Source organism: Hemicordylus capensis, chromosome 12 (genome assembly GCF_027244095.1).
Source record: "Hemicordylus capensis ecotype Gifberg chromosome 12, rHemCap1.1.pri, whole genome shotgun sequence".
NCBI lineage: Eukaryota > Metazoa > Chordata > Lepidosauria > Squamata > Cordylidae > Hemicordylus > Hemicordylus capensis.
In genome coordinates, this window is record NC_069668.1 from 16338016 (window position 1) to 16360764 (window position 22749).

At 49.1% G+C, this 22749-nt stretch overlaps 1 protein-coding gene across 1 annotated transcript in view; it reads right to left on the reverse strand.

Annotated features, from left to right (window-relative positions):
• The window catches only part of DDX52 (DExD-box helicase 52), a 17910-nt gene extending 9051 nt beyond the window's left edge, over window positions 1-8859 (reverse strand). Inside the window, exons 1-10 of the mRNA XM_053275622.1 lie at window positions 8665-8859; window positions 5786-6056; window positions 5063-5202; window positions 3649-3834; window positions 3366-3509; window positions 2412-2523; window positions 2252-2324; window positions 1007-1210; window positions 820-910; window positions 32-154 (exon numbers count right to left, since the gene is read on the reverse strand). Coding sequence (XP_053131597.1) covers window positions 32-154; window positions 820-910; window positions 1007-1210; window positions 2252-2324; window positions 2412-2523; window positions 3366-3509; window positions 3649-3834; window positions 5063-5202; window positions 5786-6056; window positions 8665-8751 — 1431 coding nt within the window. The 5' untranslated portion in view covers window positions 8752-8859. The remainder of the gene's footprint in view (window positions 1-31; window positions 155-819; window positions 911-1006; window positions 1211-2251; window positions 2325-2411; window positions 2524-3365; window positions 3510-3648; window positions 3835-5062; window positions 5203-5785; window positions 6057-8664) is intronic.
• Window positions 8860-22749: the final 13890 nt, after the last annotated feature.

Below are 22749 nucleotides of genomic sequence, written 5' to 3' on the forward strand. Positions count from 1 at the left end.
CCTCCTGCACACAGACAGGCCCAGCCCCTACCTGCTGTTGGGTCCGGTCTGCGTGGATGACGTCCACGTTGATCCCTTCATAGATGAGCTCGTGGAAAAGTTCTTTAGCCCGCTCGATGGACTGGACGAAAACCAAGACGGGAGGCGTAAAACCCTGGATTGAGAGAGAGAGCCGGGAGACAGGAGGCAAGCGGGAGTCAGGCAGCTGACCGGGAGACAGGGAGGCAAGCGGGAGTCAGGCGGCTGACCGGGAGACAGGGAGGCAAGCGGGAGTCAGGCGGCTGACCGGGAGACAAGCGGGAGTCAGGCGGCTGACCGGGAGACAAGCGGGAGTCAGGCGGCTGACCGGGAGACAAGCGGGAGTCAGGCGGCTGACCGGGAGACAAGCGGGAGTCAGGCGGCTGACCGGGAGACAAGAGGCAAGCAGGAGTCAGGCGGCTGACCCAACATGGGAAGGCTCTGGGTGGCTCACGGGGGAGAGAGATCCTGCAGCCATCAAGACAGGCAGCAGGTGAGCCCTCCGGTGGGAAACTGGCTGCCTCCACAAACCAAGCTCCCAGTTCCCCCACTGTGCTGGTTTCCCCACTTCAAACCAGAATTTCCTCTAAGCAGAGCCACAATCACAAACCGTAGTCCACCCACTCAACCTCTTCCTTTGGCAGGCTGGAACAGCACAATCCATTCCACTGACTCGTGCAGCTGCCTCAACAGAATTCAGCCCCAGTTGTTGTTGTTTTACACACTTTTACACACACACACACACACACACACACACACACACACACACCCCAACCCCATACAGGAGCCGCACAGAGTGACCTTTTTCACGAGCTCTCGCACGGCCAGCAGCTTCCCCATCTCCGATCCAACAAACACCAGCTCTTGGTCCACCGTCTCAGCGGCCGCATTCCTGAAACCAAAAGCAGTGCTGAGCTGCTCACCGGGGACAGAGGAGCCCACCAGGAGGAGGAGGAGGAGGAGACAGAGCTCGGCTCCCGTGGCTCACCTGGCTCCGATCGAGACGGAAACGACATTGTCCAGGTGGAGCTGACACCACTGCTCGACGTCGTGGGCAAACGTGGCGCTGAACAGGGCTCTCCGGACCGCGGGGGACGTGCACGCCAGGAAGATGGTGGCCAGCTGGTCTCGGAAGCCCGTCTTCCCGTCTTCAAACAACTTGTCCGACTCGTCAACAACCAGCCACTCGGCCCTAGGCCCCCAAAGAAGGCTGCAATTAGCCATTCAGAAGAGAGAAACTCACAAAGCCTGATTTATATTCACACACGTTTTGCAGAACTCAAGTGTTCCAAGCATGATCGTGTGAAGTTGCCTTTATACCAGCTCCCACTCCTGGCCCACCTACCCCAGTATTGTGTCCTCCGACTGGAAGCAAATCTGAGGCAATGCCCTTTTCCAGCCCTGCTACTTGATGACCCCAAGGATGCCAGGGAACGAGCCCTGGGCCCTTCAGCATTCAAATCATGGAACCACCAACCCCCTCGCCCTTTAAAAAAAGCAAGTTTCTAGCCCTTAAGCCCGAAGGCAGCCGGGGGTGGGGAGAGAGACCAGGCATAAAAGGGATTGGACAATACCTGGTGAGATGCCAGAAGCCAGAGGACCGAGCAAGATTTCTAGTGCTCAGAGAGCGAGGACCTCAGAATTGTATTTTCCATCCCTCAAGTCTAGCAGAATGCAACAGCCATACAAATCTACACAATCTATACAGGTTACCAAATTAAGCTTTCCTCGGTTCACAGTTTAGATTAAGAACCTTTGATATTTTTTGGTGGATGCAAAGTTCGCATGCCTGTTTATTGTTGCCTCTGAATAGTATAGATGGCTTACACTGCATGCCCCCTTGGAACAGAAGTTTTAAGATTGCTATAAGCCACTTTATAGAATAGAGCGGGATATAAATCGACTCAATACACTCCAACAAATTTGTACCAACACAACCAATCTAACTAAGCAAAGAGGCACCTTGAAAAAGTGGCGATTCTCTTTATTTAGCAGGGGGAGAGCAACTGACTCTATCCGTCCAGTGGCTGTGGCTGGCATCTATCCTGTTTCTTTTTTGGACTGTGAGCCTTTTGGGGACAGGGAGCCTTCTTTATATCCGTCGTATTTGTCACCATGCATTCCATTCCTCAAGCCTAGCGGAATGCAACAGCCACACAAATATGGCAAGTGTGCCAACTATGCCGAAACCCTGAGGACGTTTACTGAAGGCGGGAGCTCCGTTATTATCTACCTGCTTAAATCGATTGCTGGAGGGTCTTGTTTCAGCAGGTAAATAAGTCGGTTTGGGGTCGTTACCAGTATATCTGCAGGAAGACACATGCACATTTCTGAAGACAGCCGGAAGGGCTAAGTGGGTAGAAAGCTAGATTTGAACTGTGAACTCAAGCTACCGAATTTCTGCGAGGATTTTGGCCCGAACTTCTTGGCCGCCTCGGCAGCCTTGTGGATCATATGTATCCTAAAGCCAGTGCCCTCTGACAGCTTAACCAGCTCTCTGTGCGTCTAAAAAGGCAGAAGAAGAACAAAACAAACAATGTTAATGTTGACCCTTAGGTACCTGCAGGTTCACAGTTCTTTTTCAGAGGTTAAAAAACCCCTAATGGGTCAATATGCACTCTGACACTCTCAGATCCATCCCCAAACTAATGCAAAACCCTCAAGTTGCTGGGCTGTCAGAGGCATCCCCCCTAAGCACTCTCCTCCCCCCCCACACAAGGAAGGGGTTCATCAGGAACCAGGCAGACAATGATCTGACTATTTAGAGCAGCTCACTATTATTCTTTAGATCCCGTTTTCCTTTTGGGAAGCCGAGAGCAGCTTACGTGGATCTCCGATCCAGGCTAGGGATGTGCACGAACCGAGGCTCGGTTCGTGCACCGGTTCGGTGCCGTGGGGAGGGGAGCACAGTTAAGGACCTGCTCTCCTTTTCCTTAAAGCTCCTGACCTGCTCTCTCCCACCGATGCCACTTCCTGCTGTGGTGGCACTCACCCCAGGTACCCACGCATGGCACCAGCACACACACGGTGTCTGCGCATGCACGGGCACTATTAGCATGGTCAGTATAGTGTTGCCGATGCCACGCACAGGAACTTGGGATGAGCACCACTGCAGCAAGGTGCATACCGTGGTGGGAAGCAGTTAAGGATCTGCTCTCCTCTTAAATAAAGATCCTGCTCGCAGCTCCCTAAACAGGTTCGGATCCCGTCCAAATCGGTTCAGCACCGAACTAAACATCCCTAATCCAGGCGCTTGCCAAGCAGATGCCTGCTTAGCTTAACAAGGAAACAACATTGGTTCAAACGTGTTCACAACCCAACTGTAGGACCATTGAAAACCATTGTACCTGGCTGGCCAGCTCCCGTGTGGGAGATAGGATAAGAGCTCTGAAACCTTTGTTGGTCGGTTGTTTCAGGTGTGTTAAGATGGGGATGCTGAAAGCCAACGTCTTCCCAGAACCCGTGGGAGCACAGGCCAGAAGCTCACGACCCTAGAGGGTGGGGCAGAGAAGAGGGTTTTTTAAAAGCAGAAGGTGGTAAGTCAAATCAGCTGTTCCTTAAAGCTACACCAGGAGTAATCCAGTTAGGCACCCAATTAAGGCCAACGCAGGTAGGGTCTGAAGGACATACGTGGAGCATCGTCGGAACAGCCTGCATCTGAATTGGGGTGGGAATCCGGAATCCCGCCGCTTCAATATTCTGCATTATCTTTGGGTGGATTTTGTACTCTTCTCCCAGTTGCTCAAAGGTAGCAATTGGTTCTGGAAGATCAGATCCCTGAATGTAGATCTTGTGCTTCTTCCGGAAATGGTTGAGCTGGAAAAAAAGAGATCACAAAATGTACAAGCCACATCAGAACTGAGTGCTGCTTAAGCATGAAGCCTTGTTCAGAATGGACGAAGGTCGGTTTTCTTTCCTCGCTCACCGCACTAGAACTGGGGGTCATCCCATGAAACTGAAGGTCGGGAAATTGAAGACCAAGAAAAGAAACACAGTGCATAATTAATCACACAGTGATTAATTTATTTATTTTATTTTTATTTATTTTTACATTTTTATACCGCCTTTCGTTAAAAGAAAACCCCAAGGCAGTTTACAAAAATTAAAAACATACAATAAAAAGCAGCAAAAACAACAAGCTAAAAAACAAGCATAAAAACAGACAATCACACATTTAATCACACATTTTTCACACAGTGCATAATTAATCTATGGAATTCTCTGCCTAGACAAATTCATGGACGGGTCTATCAGTGGCTACTAGTCTGGTGGCTATGGGCCATCTTCAGCCTCAGAGGAAAGATGCCTCTCACTACCAATTACAGGGAAGCAAACAGCAGGAGGGTGGGCATTCTCTCACCCCTTGCCTGTGGGCTTCCCAGAGGCATCAGATGGGCCACTGTGTGGAACAGGATGCTGGACCAGATAGGTCTGGGGCCTGATCTTGTGTCCTGTTCTTTGGCTACCAGTTTCTTAAGCCTTTCCAAAAAGCATAGATCTTTTAGAAATGCAGACTTTCTACTTTAAAAAGCCATTGTCTGGGGTCAGCAGATATCCATAATGAATAACATCTTAAATAGGGGCTCATTAAGATTGGCTACAGTACACTTTAAAATAAATCCAAAGCAATTCTAGTTCACAGGATCAAGATTCAGAGACAGCAATTCCACCAATGGTGATGTTCATACTTATTCTGGGATGGAAGCTAAGCCAAGATTCCCTAATCTCAGCAGCTGCTGCTAACTCAACTTCTCTTAAAACCCTTCAGCACATAAACCACTATCCAAGCGCCTGCCATTTCTCAGGAGAATGCACCAGATTCATTCCAGGTCATGGTGCCTGAACAACAGGTTTAGACTGCAAGCTTGTGGGACACTTCGTTTCTAATTTTATATTTGTACAGCACCTCGATTTAAGCTGCTTAATACATAATAAATGTTCGTTAATGGAATTCTCTTTTTTTAGGAAATAACTTGCACCCATTTTCAGTTATGATTGAATTCCAAGAGCTCCCCAAATTCCTCACAGATGAGATTTAAGTCACCTTTTCTTGTCTGGCTCGTTCCAGTTTCTCTGCAGTGGGCTTCGTCTCACCCTTCTTTTTTGGAACACCGAGCTTCGCTTCCAGAGCAGACATCCACAATATCCCGTCATCTTCTGTACCAGGAATTACCAGAGGCGTTTCTGGAAAAGTTCCAAGGAGATCACAACATAAACTGGGAATCAAAACTAATGGCTTGTTTCTATTCGGCTGCCAGACAGAAACTCTATGTCATGCTTGGGAAGTGGGTCATTTATACCTCTGGGCTATGGGCAAAACAAGCATTACGCCACTCCCACCTGCATGGAAAAAAGAGATTAAGGTGTCCCCCGCTAACTGAGCAAAAAGGCACCTTTTTAATGGAGTGATTCTCTTTACTGAGCAGGGGGAGAGTAACTGGCCCTATCCGCCCCCAGCACAGTACCTTCCAGTGACTGCTGCTGGTGTCTATCTTATGTTTCTTTTAGATTGTGAGCCCTTTGGGGACAAGGGATCCATCTTATTGATTTATTTATTATTTCTCTGTGTAATCCGCCCTGATCCATTTTTGGAAGGGTGGTATAGAAATGGAATAAATAATAGTAATAGTAATAATGATAATGATGAGGTAGCCATTGACAATACCTGTTCACACCTGCTGGACATCTTAATGACATCCGAGTTCAAGAGAAAAACATCTCGGTTTTTATTGCGTTTTATTTTTTTTTTAAGTTGACTCACAATTACCTTGAGTCTTTTTCTTTTTTCCCCTCCCTTTGATGCTCTGAGCTTCTCCTTTTATCTTTTTTACAACCTTTGTCTTCTGTAGCCCCACAGACTCATTTGTTTCATCATGAGTGTGCAATCCGAGCTGCTCTCTGGCTCCTCTTTGGGATTTGGGGGGCTTGTTTCTTCCTATATCAGGAGTATTTAGCAGCTCTTTGTTTTTGTCAGCAAAAAAGTCGAGCTCCTCCAAAACCTCCGATGCTTCGGATTCCTTGTTCTTGGTTCGGGTCACCTGGAATTAAACAGATCCACACAAACTCTCTCCAGTGGACAATTAAACACAACTGCAGTTTCCACGAACTATCGGCTTACTTCAGGCACCCAATGAAATAGCTGCTGATCCAGGAAAAGCAGAAGCTGGAATAACGTTTGTTATTTGCCACCGTCATTTGCCACCCTGAGATATTTAATGCAAAGCAGAAACGCAGAATGGAAAATATTGTACGCAAACCAACAAGTGGCAAGAGGACTCTTTGTTTGCCTTGCTGCATGTGCAGAACACAGAGCACACACTCTCCATACACACAGACACACAATTTCTATAACAAGCACCCATGTTGACATCTAAATATTTATGTCTCTTGGTGCTTCATCTATATAGATAAATAAACTTCTTTGATTAACAAACAGAAATGTAATCTGCCAGACACTTCAGCTCCTGCCTTCTTCAATTGCTCTGATGTTATATGAAAGGCACAGCAGTTGCAGTATTAATTATTATTATTATTATTATTATTATTATTTACATTTACCTCCCGCTCTTCCTCCAAGGAGCCCAGAGCGGTGTACTACATACTTGAGTTTCTCTTTCACAACAAGCCTGTGAAGTAGGCTAGGCAGAGAGAGAAGTGACTGGCCCAGAGTCACCCAGCAAGTATCATGGCTGAAGAGGGATTTGAACTCGGGTCTCCCCAGTCCTAGTCCAGCAGCTGCAGAAAGGTCATGTGCAGTCTTCAAAGCCAAGACCTCCTGAGGCTGCTCTCCAGAGCGTTGGGATGCAAAACCTCTCTGGCTTCCGATGGCATCTCCAGTGCAGTGACTGACAAGTCAGACGGTGCGTGTTCACCAGTGTTAACATGTCTGGCTACTAATTTTTTGTCATTAAAATTGCAGGCTTGTGATTACAGAAGCGAGTGCCTAGGTCCTTTGTCGTCTTACCCATGTACTGAATAGGGCATGCTGGTCATTTGTCTCCCTCTCTATTTATATGCATTCATAACCTGAATGATGAGAATTAAGGGGATGGAGCCGCTCTGGGAAGAGCATCTAGGCTCCAAGTTCCCTCCCTGGCAGCATCTCCAAGGAGAGAGGGCTGGGAGAGAGACTCCTGCCTGCAACCTTGGAGAAGCCGCTGCCAGTCTGTGAAGCCAATCCTGAGCTAGGTGGACCAAGGGTCTGACTCAGTATATGGCAGCTGCCTAGATTCCCTAAGATCTTTCCTGGCTCTGTACTTGAGATCTTTTTAGGAGAGGAAAGCTGGTCTTGTGGTTGCAAGCAGGACTTGTCCCCTTAGCTAAGCAGGGTCCGCCCTGGCTTGCATATGAAAGGGAGACTAGAAGTGTGGGCACTGGAAGAGATTCCCCATCAGGGGATAATGGGGCCACTCTGGGAAGAGCTGAAGGTTCCCAGTTCCCTCCCTGGCAGCATCTCCAACGAGATAGGGCTGGGAGAGAGACTCCTGCCTGCAACCTTGGAGAAGCCGCTGCCAGTCTGTGAAGACAACACTGAGCTAGAGGGACCAAGGGTCTGACTCAGTAGATGGCAGCTTCCTATATTCCCTAAGATCTTTCCTGGCTCTGTACTTGAGATCTTTTTAGGAGAGAAAAGCTGGTCTGGTGGTCGCAAGCAGGACTGGTCCCCTTAGCTAAGCAGGGTCCGCCCTGGTTGCATAGGAAAGGGAGACTACCGTGTTTCCCCGAAAAGAAGACAGTGTCTTATATTAATTTTAGCCCCCAAAAATGCACTAGGGCAATTAGTGGTACATCAGAAATTACTGCTAGGTCTTACTTTCGGGGCATGTCTTATTTTGGGGGAAACAGGGTAGAAGTGTGAGCCCTGGAAGAGATTCCCCCTCCGGGGATAATGGGGCCGCTCTGGGAAGAGCAACGAGGCTCCAAGTTCCCTCCCAGGCAGCATTTCCAAGACAGGGCTGGGAGAGAGACTCCTGCCTGCAAGCTGGGAGAAGCCGCTGCCCGTCTGTGTTGACAATCCTGAGCTAGGTGGACGAAGGGCCTGACTCAGGATATGGCGACTTCCTAGGTCCCTAACCTACCAGCAAGTAGCAGAACCTGCCTCCCACACCTCCCTCCTCCTCTCCAGACCTTCCCATTCCTCACCAAGAAGAGCTTGGAGCCCCTGCACAGACTGGCAGCGTCTCCTCCAAAGTGGCAGGCAGGAGTCTCTCTCCCAGCCCTCTCTCGTTGGAGATGCTGCCAGGGAGGGGACTGGGGACCTAGATATCCTCTCCCTAGCGCAAGGGCTCCATCATCCCCGACTAAGGGGCATCTCTTGCCGGGGCTCACACTTCTAGTCTCCCATCCAAATGCAAACCAGGGCGGGCCCTGCTTAGCTAAGGGGACCAGTCATGCTGGCGACCACCAGACCTGCTGCCTTACATACACACTTATGTTGTATCGGTGTGTGGGTCTCTGTGTCTGTATACACACAACCACACACAACACACAACCACACACACACACAACACACACAACACACACAACACACAACCACACAAAACACACAACCACACAAAACACACAACCACACAAAACACACAACCACACAAAACACACAACCACACAAAACACACAACCGGCAGGGCTTCCTTTCCTCCTCCTCACCCGGAAGCGCCGGGCGTCCCCGGCGAAGCGCCTCACGTCGAAGCGGGCGCCGGCGCCGAGTCTTCGGAAGAGCTCCCGGGCCTCCATGCGGTCGCCCAAGCAAGGCCTCCTTCCGGACCGCTATTGCCTAGCAACAGAGAAACGTGACCCCGGAAGCGGAAGCATCAGCAGCGCTTCCGTTTCCGGTCAGCCCCCCCCCCGCCTGCGCGAAGTATTCATAACTTGACCACAGAGGCGGGGAATGCTGAGAGAGCCCCGCCTCTTAGTATAGAGGTAGGAAGCAAACGCGAGGCAAAGGGGGAACCGTCACTTCCGGGTTCCATTGGAAGGCCGCTTCCTGCGGGGCAGGAGCCTCCGTAAGGAAAGGGGAGAGAGTGAAACCTGCCATTTTGTTAAAAAGCCATTCAGACCTCCCTGTTTCTTTGGGAGGATAACGCCGAATGGGGAGCCGCGCCACGCCCGTATCTTTATTCCTCCGTTTCTGAGGCCCTGCGCGTGTTGCCATTCACTTTCGATTGGGAACCGGAAGTGTTGTCGTAGTTTCCTTTGAGCCCCCCCCGCTACCCTTGGTCAGCTGGTCTCTTGAAAGGCAACGCGGCCACGTGGGAGGCGCTGCGGGCTGCTTTGTCCCCTCGCCGCCGCCTGGGGGCGCACGAGCGACGCGAAGGAGCTGCAATGCGTTAATTACAATTAATTACCCTGACGAGCATAATCTGTTCTGTGCTAATTAGTAAAATGAATTACCCTGCATTCGTCCCTCCTGTATGTCTTAAGTCATAAAAATGAATCACGCTGACTCCATCCATCCTTAATGGTTAATGCATTCAGATTAATTTCCCTGTGTCCATACGCCCTATATTATTATTATTATTATTCATATAATAATATATGCATATATTAATTATATATATAATAAATATATATTTAATAAAATAATATGCATATAATAATATATGCATTACTTGAAATTATTGATTACCTCTGCATGCATACGCCTGTTTAAGGATGTGTCGTGGTTCTTGTTGTGAAAGGCTCCAAACGTATCCAATCAGAGAGAAAAGTGCATTTGTGAGAAAAGTGAACTTGCGTTTTGGGTGGTATAGAAAGGTATTAAATAAATAAATAAATAAATAAATAGGACCACACTTGGAGGACTGCGTACAATTCTGGCCACCACATCTTAAAAAGGACATTGTTGAACTGGAGAAGGTACAGAAGAGGGCAACCAAGATGATCAGGGGCTTAGAGCACCTTTTTTTTATGAGGCAAGACTACAACACCTGGGGCTTTTTAGTTTGGAGAAAAGACGACTGCGGGGAGACAGGATAGAGGTCTATAAAATCATGCATGGCGTGGAGAAAGTGGAGAGAGAGAGATTCTTTTCCCTCTCCCACAACACTAGAACCAGGGGTCACTCCATGAAATTGATGGCCAGGAGGTCTAGGACCAACCAACGGAAGTAGTTTTTCACACAACGCGTGATCCACTTGTGGAACTCTCTGCCACAGGACGTGGTGACAGCCAACAACCTGGATGGCTTGAAGAGGGGTTTGGATGACTTCATGGAGGAGAGGTCTATCGATGGCTACTAGTCGGAGGGCTGTGGGCCACCTCCGGCCTCAAAGGCAGGGTGCCTCTGAGTACCAGTTGCAGGGGAGTAATGGCCGGAGAGAGGGCACGCCCTCAACTCCTGTCTGTGGCTTCCGGCGGCATCTGGTGGGCCACTGTGCGAAACAGGATGCTGGACTGGATGGGCCTTCTGGGGCCTGATCCAGCAGGGCTGTGCTTATGTTCTTATGTTCTTAAATAAGGTTTCCTATGAATGATGCACCCTTCCAGAATTAGGGGTGCTGGCCAGCTCCTTTGGGAGAATCCACTGTCTTCTCGAGGCGACAACTGGAAGCAAGTGTGGAGATTTGATGGCATGATAGTATGGAAAGGATTGTGGAAGATATTTGGGGGGGCGGTGTGTGTTCAGGGGGTGTTCCAGGAATAGCTTTAGTCCAAACTGACAAAACAGATTGTTTGTATAAATGTAAGATGCACCTATAACCAATTTGTAGTCAGTTTGAGAGCGTAAAGCCCTCTGATTACCTGTTGCAACTGCAGTGCAATAAAATTGCCTCTAATTGATTCCCATTAAGTCTGTTTGATTGGCTAAAAAGCGGACCCAAGGACGAACCGGAATTCACATCAACACTCTTTTAAATAAACGGGCCCAACAGAAAATCTGTCCTGAGGGAAATCAGAGAGGCCGACCCGGATCGGGCCCATGGCAGGGGGGGAAAGGTTCTTGTGGTCCCCATCCAGATGACCCCACCCTGCCACATGCCACCTCCATTTAAAAAGCGAGTTACAAGAGGCCCGAACTAAGATACGACCCTCCCTCTCTCTGGCAATTTTTTAAAAAAACATCTAAAAACCCATCTTTTTAACCAAGCTTTCTCACAGCCTTTCACAATGTGTTGGTTTTAATTTTGTCATTGATTTTAAATGGTTGGATTGTTTTCACTTTTTATATGCTTTTTAATTGTTTTATGTTAAGCACCCCGAGATGAAAGTTTGGGCCGTATATACATGTGATGAATAAATAAATACCGTATTTATAAGACTCACTTTTCCCCTCAAAAAATATCCGCCAAAATTCAGGTGCGTCTTATACGTTTTAACAGTTTAATATGTTAAAACTCTGAAAAACTGGATTAAAATTAAGGTGCGTCTTATAGTCCGTAGCGTCTTATAGTCCGTAAAATACGGTAAGCTATGCATTTTTAATGTGCGGTGCAGAAGGTCCCCGGTTCAATCCCTTGGCAGCATCTCCAGCGAGGACGGGGAAAGATCCTTCTCTGAGCGGTGACCTCCAAGGCCTTGGGTTTCCTCTCGAGGAAGACAAGGCCTTCTCTTCTTCATCTTCGTGACTGACAGTACAATAATGTGGGCCTGCCTAGAAGAGGACCTGAACACTTTCAAGTGCATGCACATTGATTGCATGGTAAATAAATGCATAAATAAATAAATGCACCACACTCGGTTTCGATGAGCGCTTGCCATTCGCGTGAATTCTGCTGTCATTCACTGGGATTTGGGCACCGACGTGACCATCCGAGACACTTGAGAGAATCATAACACATTCATGCAGAGAGCCAGCGTGGTGTAGTGGTTAGAGTGCCGGACTAGGACCAGGGAGACCCGAGTTCAAATCCCCATTCAGCCATACAACTAGCTGGGTGACTCTGGGCCAGTCACGTCTCTCTCAGCCTAGCCTACTTCGCAGGGTTGTTGTGAGGAGAAACTCAAGGATGTCGTACCCCGCTCTGGGCTCCTTGGAGGGAGAGCGGGATAGAAATGTAAAAATACGAATAATAGCAAAATTTCGGATGGTGACGGATGGAGTGCCCCAAATGTGGACCATGACGAAGGAGCCATGATCATTAAACCAGCTGATGGTGGGGACAGAGAGACGATTGCAGGCTTCTCTTGCGTGGGGGCTTGCGGGCTGGATTTATTGAGTGATGGGTCCTCCCAGTGCAAGGGGGATGATTTATAGATCTTTGTTACGCAGATACACCCCACCACCACCACCACATTCCTCCTCCTCTCTCGTACCTCACAACAGCCATTTGTCATCCCCATCCAAAGGAAGATCAGGCCAGTGAACTGCGGTTAATGACCCTCACCGAATTCATTCGGGAGTTCCTCTCTTTGTTGACTGTATAAAGAAAATACAAAGGTGCCGGCCGGGAGAGGGTTTCCGAGAGAAGTGGGGGGAGAGGCCCCACGCGAAAAGGTTTCCAGGTTGCTTGCGTGGTGCCACCCCGAGGTCCCGGTCTCAGCCCTAAAAGCCGAAAGGTGGGCAGAGAGAGGGGACCATTCGTCAGAAAGCTGCAGACAGTACGGGGTGCCGGGATATCTAAGATAGGGATAAACCATATCCTTAAATGTTCCCATCAGAGCTATAACGAACTTTAAAAAGTATTCAAAATGACTTTCCCCAAGAGTCCAGAATCAATACTATTAGGTATTGATAACCAGGCTTTGCCGAGGAAATATTGGACCCTCTTCATGTACTTAACTGCGGCAGCAAGACTGACATTTGTGCGCAAATGGAAAGACAGTCAATGCCCGTCTAAAGAGGATTGGATTCTTATAGTACTAGAATTGGCAGAAATGGCGAAATTAACATCACTACTAAGAAATAAATTTGAAGAATTTAAAAAAGAATGGGGACCCTCTTCTTGTCTATTTAAAAATACATCACAAAATGGATTTTTGTCAGGCCTTTGAGGGCTAATAACAAATGTCTTTAAAACACCCTAAAGTTGTTTTTTATATGAATTACTGGGGAGAGAAGGTTTAATCTACAGGCAAGACCCGGTTATTGTTAACAACACTTGTTCCAACGATGAGATGGAAGTCTTGATTGTGTGTGTGTGTGTGTGTGAGTGTTTGTATCATTTGTGTTTGTCTTTTTGTGTTGTGAAAATCGAATAAAAAGTATAACAGAAAAGGAAAAAAAAGTTCCCATCAGAGCAATCAACCCCCGTTTTAATAGCATTTCGTGGGTGTATAAAGACAAGTGGCAGGAAATTTAAGTCCACCTGCTGAAATTCAGGGTGGAGGTCACTGAGTTAGTCTGTTTACAGCAAACACACCCAGGCTTGGGTCCCTCCAAGTTCTGTTGATGCAGAAGCTGGGCGTGAATCCGGGTCTATTTCATCCACCGCGTGGATCAGCAAGTTTGATCCGATGGGTTTAGGACTCAGCCCAGATCAAGGTGGGTGCTCTCGCTTTTGCTTTCTAGGCATACGAGCAAATCATTCATTGCAAAATTCCGGTTGATGATGGAGTGCCCAAAATATGGACAATTTGGTTTTGCCCGTTGTTGCTGTTGTGAATTATTGCTGTGCTTATCTTATATACATCTGAGTTTGGCATGGAAATACCGCAGGGATGTATTTTAAGACCTCTCGTTTCTCGTGGGTTTGGGGCTTCACTCTGCAGGGTGGGACTGTGTGAGCTCTCTCTCTCTCTGGGGCTTGCAAAACGTTGCTCCGGTCCAGCACCCAGGGATCCAACATTGGTTCTTTTGCACATCTCAGAATCCAATAGAGCTCCGTTTCCCCTTTTTGCAAGCGGGTCAGAAAGGAACAGCTCCCTCCCCTTCAAATAATCTCTCGCCGAATGCCTGGTGATTGAATCCAGTTTTGAACCCCTTTCCGCTTCTCCTTTGGATCCAATTTGGTTCCAATAATTCAAGGGGAACCCAGAGATTTTAGGTCTGGGTGCAGTTTTGGTTCACGGAAAGTGATGTAAAGTGATGCACATTGGCACATTGGGACAAAAAAACCCAACTTCAAGTATACGCTGATGGGATCTGAGCTGTCGGTGACGGACCAGGAGAGGAATCTTGGGGTTGTGGTGGACAGCTTGTTGAAAGTGTCGACTCAATGTGCGGCAGCTGTGAAAAAGGCCAATTCCATGCTAGGGATCATTAGGAAGGGGATTGAAAATAAAACGGCTAATATTATAATGCCCGTATACAAAACTATGGTGCGACCACACTTGGAGAACTGCGTACAATTCTGGCCACCACATCTTAAAAAGGACATTGTTGAACTGGAGAAGGTACAGAAGAGGGCAACCAAGATGATCAGGGGCCTGGAGCACTTTTCTTACGAGGCAAGACTACAACACCTGGGGCTTTTTAGTTTAGAAAAAAGACGACTGCAGGGAGACATGAGAGAGGTCTATAAAATCATGCATGGTGTGGAGAAATTGGAGAGAGAGAGATTCTTTTCCCTCTCACACAACACTAGAACCAGGGGTCACTCCATGAAATTGATGGCCAGGAGGTCTAGGACCAACAAACGGAAGTCCTTTTTCACACAACGCGTGATCCACTTGTGGAACTCTCTGCCACAGGATGTGGTGACAGCCAACAACCTGGATGGCTTTGAGAGGGGTTTGGATGACTTCATGGAGGAGAGGTCTGTTGAGGGCTACTAGTCGGAGGGCTGTGGGCCACCTTCAGCCTCAAGGGCAGGGTGCCTCTGAGTACCAGTTGCAGGGGAGTAATGGCAGGAGAGAGGGCATGCCCTCAACTCCTGCCTGTGGCTTCCAGTGGGATCTGGTGGGCCACTGTGCGAAACAGGCTGCTGGACTAGATGGGCCTCCTTGGGCCTGATCCAGCAGGGCTGTTCTGATGTTCTTATGAAGTCACCCCGTCTGAATCAGTTTTGGGGTCCGGGATCAGTTCGGCCCCCCTGCACGAGAAGGGGTCCCTCTTTTTCCGTGCTGAACAGGTTGGGGTGGTATCGTTAAAAGGCGCAGGAGGAGAAGGGCTGGAGGAAATGTGGCAACCTTCCGGCACCGCTAACCCTTGATTTCTGGCAGAGCAGATTTCATCGGGCGGTTCTCTTCCTGTGACGCTTTACAGAAACATTAGAAAAGGTGGTGGTGGAGGGACGCCTGTATCGTCTGATCTGCTATAAAACTTGAGTCGGCAGGCCCCATTGTGGTTCCTGTTGCAAGGGTGGAATCCAGGCCCGGAATTCAATTAAAAACCTTGATTGCTATCTATGCAGATCATTTTCTTGAAGGCCAACAGCTCCTTCCAACGGCTTATTTGTCCTCTGCCTTCGCCCGGAAGCTGAATTACTCCTTGCATTTCCATTCAAAGGAGGCAGCCCGAGTCAGAAACCAATTAATCTCCGGTACTTGAATATAAACCGGATTAACCCAATGAAAATTGGTGGGCAGACTAATCCGAAACCAACAACTTGATCGTGCTTTGCTTTGGGTTCCCCCTTCGGCAGAAAGCTGACCCACAGATTTGGCGAATAAATATAACCAGATCTAAGGATGTGGACAGACCAATCGGCTGAATACTGAGTCAGACCCCTTAGCCCATCTAGCTCAGGATTGCATACTCTGACTGGCAGCCGCTCTCCAAGGTGAGTTCTGGCTGCACCTTTGGGGTTTTCTGTGAAAATATAGCCGCCTGATCAGCCAATGTTTACTTTTAAAGAATTCCCGTATTTTACGGACTATAAGACGCTACGGACTATAAGACGCACCTTCATTTTAATCCAGTTTTTCAGAGTTTTAACATATTAAACTGTTAAAACGTATAAGATGCACCTGAATTTTGGCGGATGTTTTTCGAGGAAAAAAGTGAGTCTTATAGTCCATAAAATACGGTAGCTGTTATAGACACTTCAAGGACCAACTGGCCAAGAGGCCGGATATGGATTTTGGTTTCCACATAGGGGGAAAAAAACTCAGGTGGCTGTTCCACAGGTGCAGCCAAGTGGTGAAAACCAGTTGGCAAGCCAAGGCGTGATGGATGGGGGAAAAAAACCAGATGGGCTCAGCCTCACTGTGTGTAAGGTCATGTAAACACAGGGCGTGACGGCTGCCCGACTCTTTAATTCCCTGAAAAATGAGGCAATGCGGTCGGCGGGACGAACTCGCCCCTGGCCATCTACAAAAGGCCACGAACGCCGATCGGAGACCATAAAGATGCTAGACAATTTTATGGCCCGGCCTAGCATTAGCCATGGCTGAGTTGCTGGGGCATGACGCGGACAAAGGGACATTTTAGGGGACGGAGAAGTCGAGACTCTGCTCCTCGCTGATCAACCCGCTGTGTTAAAAGATGCTTGCCACAAAGCCTTGGCTACCTCGTTAGTGGCTTGTCCCAAGGAGCCAGGCGGGCACCCAAAGAGCCACAGCGGCCTCTGCTTCCCAGTAGCTTCCTTGCCCTCTCTCTCCCCCCTTCATTAACTTGAGCCATGCTGCCTGCAGGCTGGACATTCATCAGGTAGAGCTGTGCGGTCTCTATCATTAATGCTGGGGCGGGAAAGGGGAGAGAGGTGGGCATCTGTGTGAAACATGCCTGATTCAACAGGGCTGTTCTTCTGGGAGAAGCCCAGCCTTGATGAAAGAGACGAGTCCCCTTGAACTGAAATCAAACCCGAGGCTCCTGAAGTCAGGAAATGTGCAGAGCATCCTTCAAACTGACCTCTGAGGGAAACCACCGTCTTATCCCTGTGCTGAGACCCTACGGTGGGCGGGAGCCGGCAACCTTGGAGAAGCCGCTGCTGCCAGTCTGTGAAGACAATCCTGAGCTAGGTGGACCAAGGGTCTGACTCAGTATATGGCAGCTCCCTATATCCCCCGAGATCTTTCCTGGCTCTGAACTTGATATCTTTTTAGGAGAGGAAAGCTGGTCTGGTGGTCGCAAGGATGCCTTGTCCCCTTAGCTAAGCAGGGCCGCTCTGGGAAGAGCTGAAGGTTCCCAGTTCCCTCCCTGGCAGCATCTCCAAGATAGGGCTGAGAGAGACTCCTGCCTGCAACCTTGGAGAAGCCGCTGCCAGTCTGTGAAGACAATACTGAGCTAGGTGGACCAAGGGTCTGACTCAGTAGAAGGCAACTTCCTAAGTTCCTTCCTAGACATCCAACCGGCAAAGCATGCCCCAGCATGGGGCTGGCGTGATGGAGGGAGCTGGCTTCACCTGTTGCATTTCGGCCTGCCGTGCAGCAGCCCAGGAAGGCTCAGGACCACTACCGGGGAGACAGAAGCGTCCGCCCGGTTTGACAAGTCTTGCTGCGGTTGAGGGAGGCAGACGGACGTCACTGGCAACAGCCGGCCAGAGGCCGTGACGGCAGCCTGTCCATCTGGATTCCTTCGACTCTATATCGGGAGCCTTTTGTCTGGCTTCAAAACGAGGATCGTTCTACTCTCGATTTCCTTCCGATGCAACACAATCACGCAGTGGAAGGATCACAGGTTGCCTCCTCGGTCCACAAGCGGACGCCTTCATCCGATCCAGCCAAAAGGATGCAAACTCTGGAGGAAAGCCTCCCCATCAGAAAGAAAGGCCAGTCCTTTTTTTACCTTGCAGCCTAGCCTACCTTGCAGGGTTGTCGTGAAGCTAAGAAGAACCGGGTGCAGCACCGCGAGCTCCTAGTTGGGGAGGAAGGGAGGCTATAGGCCACCTCCAGCCTCCGAGGCAGGGTGCCTCTGAGTCCCAGTTGCAGGGGAGTCACAGCAGGAACATAGGAACAGAGGAAACTGCCATATACTGAGTCAGACCATTGGTCTATCTAGCTCAGTATTGTCTTCACAGACTGGCAGCGGCTTCTCCAAGGTGGCAAGCAGGAGTCTCTCTCCCAGCCCTATCTCGTTGGAGATGCTGCCAGGGAGGGAACTTGAAACCTTCTGCTTTTCCCAGAGCGGCTCCATCCCCTGAGGAGGAATATCTTGCAGGGCTCACACATGTAGTCTCCCGTCCAAATGCAAACCAAGGCAGACCCTCCTTAGCTAAGTGGGACAAGTCCTGCTTGCGACCACAAGACCAGCTTTCCTCTCCTAAAAAGATCTCAAGTACAGAGCCAGGAAAGATCTTAGGGAACATAGGAAGCTGCCATATACTGAGTCAGACCCTTGGTCCACCTAGCTCAGAATTGGCTTCACAGACTGGCAGCAGCGGCTTCTCCAAGGTGGCAGGCAGGAGTCTCTCTCCCAGCCCTATCTCGTTGGAGATGCTGCCAGGGAGGGAACTTAGGACCTTCCAGCAGGGCTGTTCCGCTGTCCCGGAAAGTTAAGAGCTGGATTTAAGTGCAATGGATGCACAGCCTTCTGAGTCGATTTATTTAGGACGGGGAGTTGCAAACTATCCTACTCAATTGTCCCGGCCAGTCGGTTCATTTGCAGCCCTGCCCTGGTGACCTCTGACCCCTGCTGTGCCCCCCCCCACCCTCCCTGGACCGGCCCCACTCCTTGTGTCTGGACATCCCCCCCCCTTCGGCTTCCTGCTTCCCTCGGGGGTCCTTTTGTCCCCCTTCTGTTCTCCGTGTGGCTCCAGCCGCGCTCTCGACTTCTTGGCCCTCCCGAGGGGGCTGTCACCAGCTTTGCTGTCCGCAAGAGACTTGGGCTATTCTTTTTCCGGAGGCTCTCATGAGGAGGGGAGTTCCTTCCCTGAGAAACCGCTCGGACAGCCTCCCTCTCCTCCATCACCCGCCCTCTTCCTCCCTACCGTTTCTTTCCCAAGGCCTTTCCCACAAAAATGGGTTGGATTCTGCTGGACCTGGGACCCACGGATCTGTTGCATTTCATTTAATTCTTCCATTTCTATCCCGCCCCATGCAAATGTTCCGATCGGATTCTTGCAAAGGGGGATATGATCCTCGGCACGAAGGCAGTTGGAGCGAGCTCTGCATAATAAACCTTTCTGTTTTTGAAATGCATGCATTTAAATGCATGCACGACGGTCAGGTGCATAGAGACGACATCCCTCCAGCCATTGTGGGAACTGTGGTCCATCAGCATCGGGTGACGCAAAGCCCCGGATTAATCAGGCCGGTTATAAATATATTACTCTTAACACCAGTACTTATAAAATGAAACCGCCACGTTAGCATTTCCCTTCCGCACACAGGGGGCATGCCTCTTCCGAAATGACCATCCCCATCCTCCATTTGTATATGTCCCTGCATTAAAAGTGGTTAGAGTGCCGGACTAGGACCAGGGAGACCCGAGTTCAAATCCCCCTTCAGCCATGAGACTAGCTGGGTGACTCTGGGCCAGTCACTTCTCTCTCAGCCTAGCCTACTTCACAGGGTTGTTGGGAAAGAGAAACTCAAGGATGTAGGACACCGCTCGGGGCTCCTTGGAGGAAGAGCGGGAGATAAATATAAAATAATAATAATAATATTTTAAAAAATCATTTAAATTCATACCATTTTTTAAAAAACACACAGCCCAAAGAGTGTAAATAGCGGCCACAACAAGAAGCATTCTGTCCGTCCATCCAATGTTATCATGCACACAGACCAGGACCACAAATGTAACACTAATATTAATTTAGAAAAAGAATAAAGTAAAACTAGAAATGGCACTGAACCTAATCCAAGCGGCTGCTCTTAAACCGCTTAGCTAAGAGTGAAGAGCTGGTTGTGAGAGAAGCTGTCTAGAGTCACATAAAAGCCAGAAAACCGACCCATCAAAGCAGCAGCAGAAGGTCTGCAAGAGGGAAGATGCACGTGCAGAATGCCTGAAGCCAGGTCCCTGCCCCGAAGCAGCTTACAATCAACGCGGCCCTCCATGCTTTGGACATAGAGCCCATGGCTTGATTCCATGGAGGAATCAAGCCTTTGCAGCCATGGGGGGGCGGATTCTGCGAGGACAATGGAAGTGCTTAGTTATGGGGAAGGGGCCCGTCCTGCATTTCGGAGCCCCAAAAGAATATGCTGAGCCGAGCAAGTGCTGATGGAGGCAGGAAAGGAGATGCACAGCAGGGCCTTTCAGCCTCCCCGTGAATTAGCACAAGAGAGGCCAGAAAAACGATCCTTCTTGCCTGATATCCTGTCTCCATGGTGCCTGCTAGAGAGGGGTAGAAAAAGCCCAGAACTATTATAGAGCAAAGATGCACCGCTTGCCTTTCTTCCTGGCTCAGAAACTGAATGTTCCCCAAATCCTCACACACACACACACACACACACACCCGGCAACCTGTCCCTGTCCCCAACTCTCCAACTTCCAAGACGGGTTTGGATTTGGAATCTCCAGAAACCGGCCCCCCTGGAAATGCATCCTGGAAGCCACTCTGGAGATGTGAATTACTTGATCTGGTGCACGGTTTTGGGGTGAGGGGAGCTCAGGGAATAGCTTCAGTCATAGGGACATAGGCAGTTGCCATATACTGAGTCAGACCCTTGGTCCACCTAGCTCAGTATTGGCTTCACAGACTGGCAGCGGCTTCCCCAAGGTTGCAGGCAGGAGTCTCTCTCCCAGCCCTTTCTCGTTGGAGACGCTGCCAGGGGAGGAACTTGCAGCCTAGTTGCTCTTCCCAGAGCGGCTCCATTATCCCCTGAGGGGGAATCTCTTCCAGTGCTCACACTTCTGGTCTCCCTTTCATATGCAACCAGGGCGGACCCTGCTTAGCTAAGGGGACCAGTCATGCTGGCGACCACAAGACCAGCTCTCCTCTCCTAAAAAGATCTCAAGTACAGAGCCAGGAAAGATCTTAGGGAACATAGGAAGCTGCCATCTACTGAGTCAGACCCTCGGTCTATCTAGCTCAGTATTGTCTTCACAGACTGGCAGCGGCTTCTCCAAGGTTGCAGGCAGGAGTCTCTCCCAGCCCTATCTCGTTGGAGATGCTGCCAGGGAGGGAACTGGGAACCTAGATGCTCTTCCCAGAGCGTCCCTATTATCCCCTAAGGGGAAGATCTTCCAGTGCTCACACATCAAGTCAAGTCTCCCTTTCATATGCAAACCAGGGCGGACCCTGCTCAGCTAAGGGGACAAGTCATGCTTGCGGCCACCAGACCAGCTCTCCTCTGAGTTGGCAACCCTAGAAGGAGCAGCTTGAACCACTACTTTGTTTTCAGGTCAACAGCCCCTTCCCCATCTCCGGAGACCCCCCACCCATTCATTAGCAGGAGGTCGTCAAGCCATTAAAGGCGCAGCAAACCAAGCAAGGCCCTCCATCTCCTCTGGGGAAAAAAAACCCTCCCCTGGAGACAGCGAACTGGGCTCGTCCAGCTAATCTGGAAGGAAACCGGGGAACCTTGGCCGAATAAACAGAGCAGCCGCGGGAAAAGGTTTTATGGGGGTGACCCAGCCAGACAGGACTTGCGAGGAGGAGCTGGATAATTTGGCTGGTGGGAGACGGAGGGGCAGCCGAACTGGGCAGGGATGAAGAGAAGCAGGTGTCTCCGTCTGCCAAGGAGGCGGCGGCGGCGGAAATGCGACATTCCCAGCAGGAGAGCCACTTTGAATCCCAGGAAGCCGAACCCATCTTATTTATTTATAAAAATTCTTAAATTTTTTAAAATAAATATTTTTGTGTCCCCCCCACTACCGAAGCCTCTAGGCCGTGGCCAGCATAAAAACCAACCAAGAACAAACCCAACCAAGAACTGAGCTGTGAAGACATACTTTTAAAAATCCAGAAAATCACCCGCTCGCTCAAATGCCGGGCTGACGAGATGATCAAAGCAGAGCCGGATTAACGTAGTAGCATATGTAGCATTTGCTACGGGCCCCGCGTTTTTTAGGGCCCCACACGCCCAGCTTCCCACTGGGAATTAAAGTTAAAACTTTACCTGTTTTATTTGGTCCATGTTAGATCAAATATCCCTTTTCTGCTAAAGGTGCCTTTTAAGAGAAGGCCCAGCTCAGCATCTGTCCCGTGGCTGTTCGTGGTGCCTACCACGTTTTTCTTTTTAGAGAGTGAGCCCTTTGGAGAGAGAGAATCATCTCTCCACTCTTCATTTTTCTATGTAAACCACCTTGAGAATTTTGAATTGAAAAACGGTATACAGTGGTCCCTCGACTTACGAACTACTCGACATAAGTATTTTTCGAGTTACAAACGGCAGTTTTAGATCCGGTTTTAGATGCGGTTTTTTCGACTTACAAATTTTTAGATGGGGTTTCCTCGACTTACGAATTTTACATGCGGTTTCCTTGACTTGCCTGCCTGTTTACTGCCTGTTTATTCTTGAAAAGAAATGTTCCTGTGCAGTTTGCAAGCCTTACTGGGGGTCTGGGTCTTTTTTCTAGGCTCCGGAACGCATTCATCCGTTCCCAATGCATTCCTATGGGAAACCGCTTTTCGACTTACGAACTTTTCGACTTACAAATGTGCATTCGGAACGGATTAAAGAGGGACCACTGTATGCATGTTCACTGTTGTTGTAGTAAGTGTGAGTTTGTGGTTTGGTCTCCCCTACTCCAAAATATAGCAAATGAAAAAAATGAATCACTTTACTATGCAAGCAAATAATTTCTTTTAATGTAATGTAATTTTATTGACAGTCATGGACCAAACAGAGAGTGAAAACCAGTAAACATTAAACTATGTATCTACATATATACAGTTTAAGATTGGGGTGATATCCCGTTATACCTTTTAAAAGGAATATAACTAAACTTAGCGACAGGAATAGAAATTAAAGCATCTTTGTCTGAAAGATGTTTTACAAGGTTAGCATCGGATTGATCTGCCAGTTTACATATTAGAGGAGCAATAAGATTTATGTGCATTTTTTAAAAAATGTAGGGCCTCTTTATAA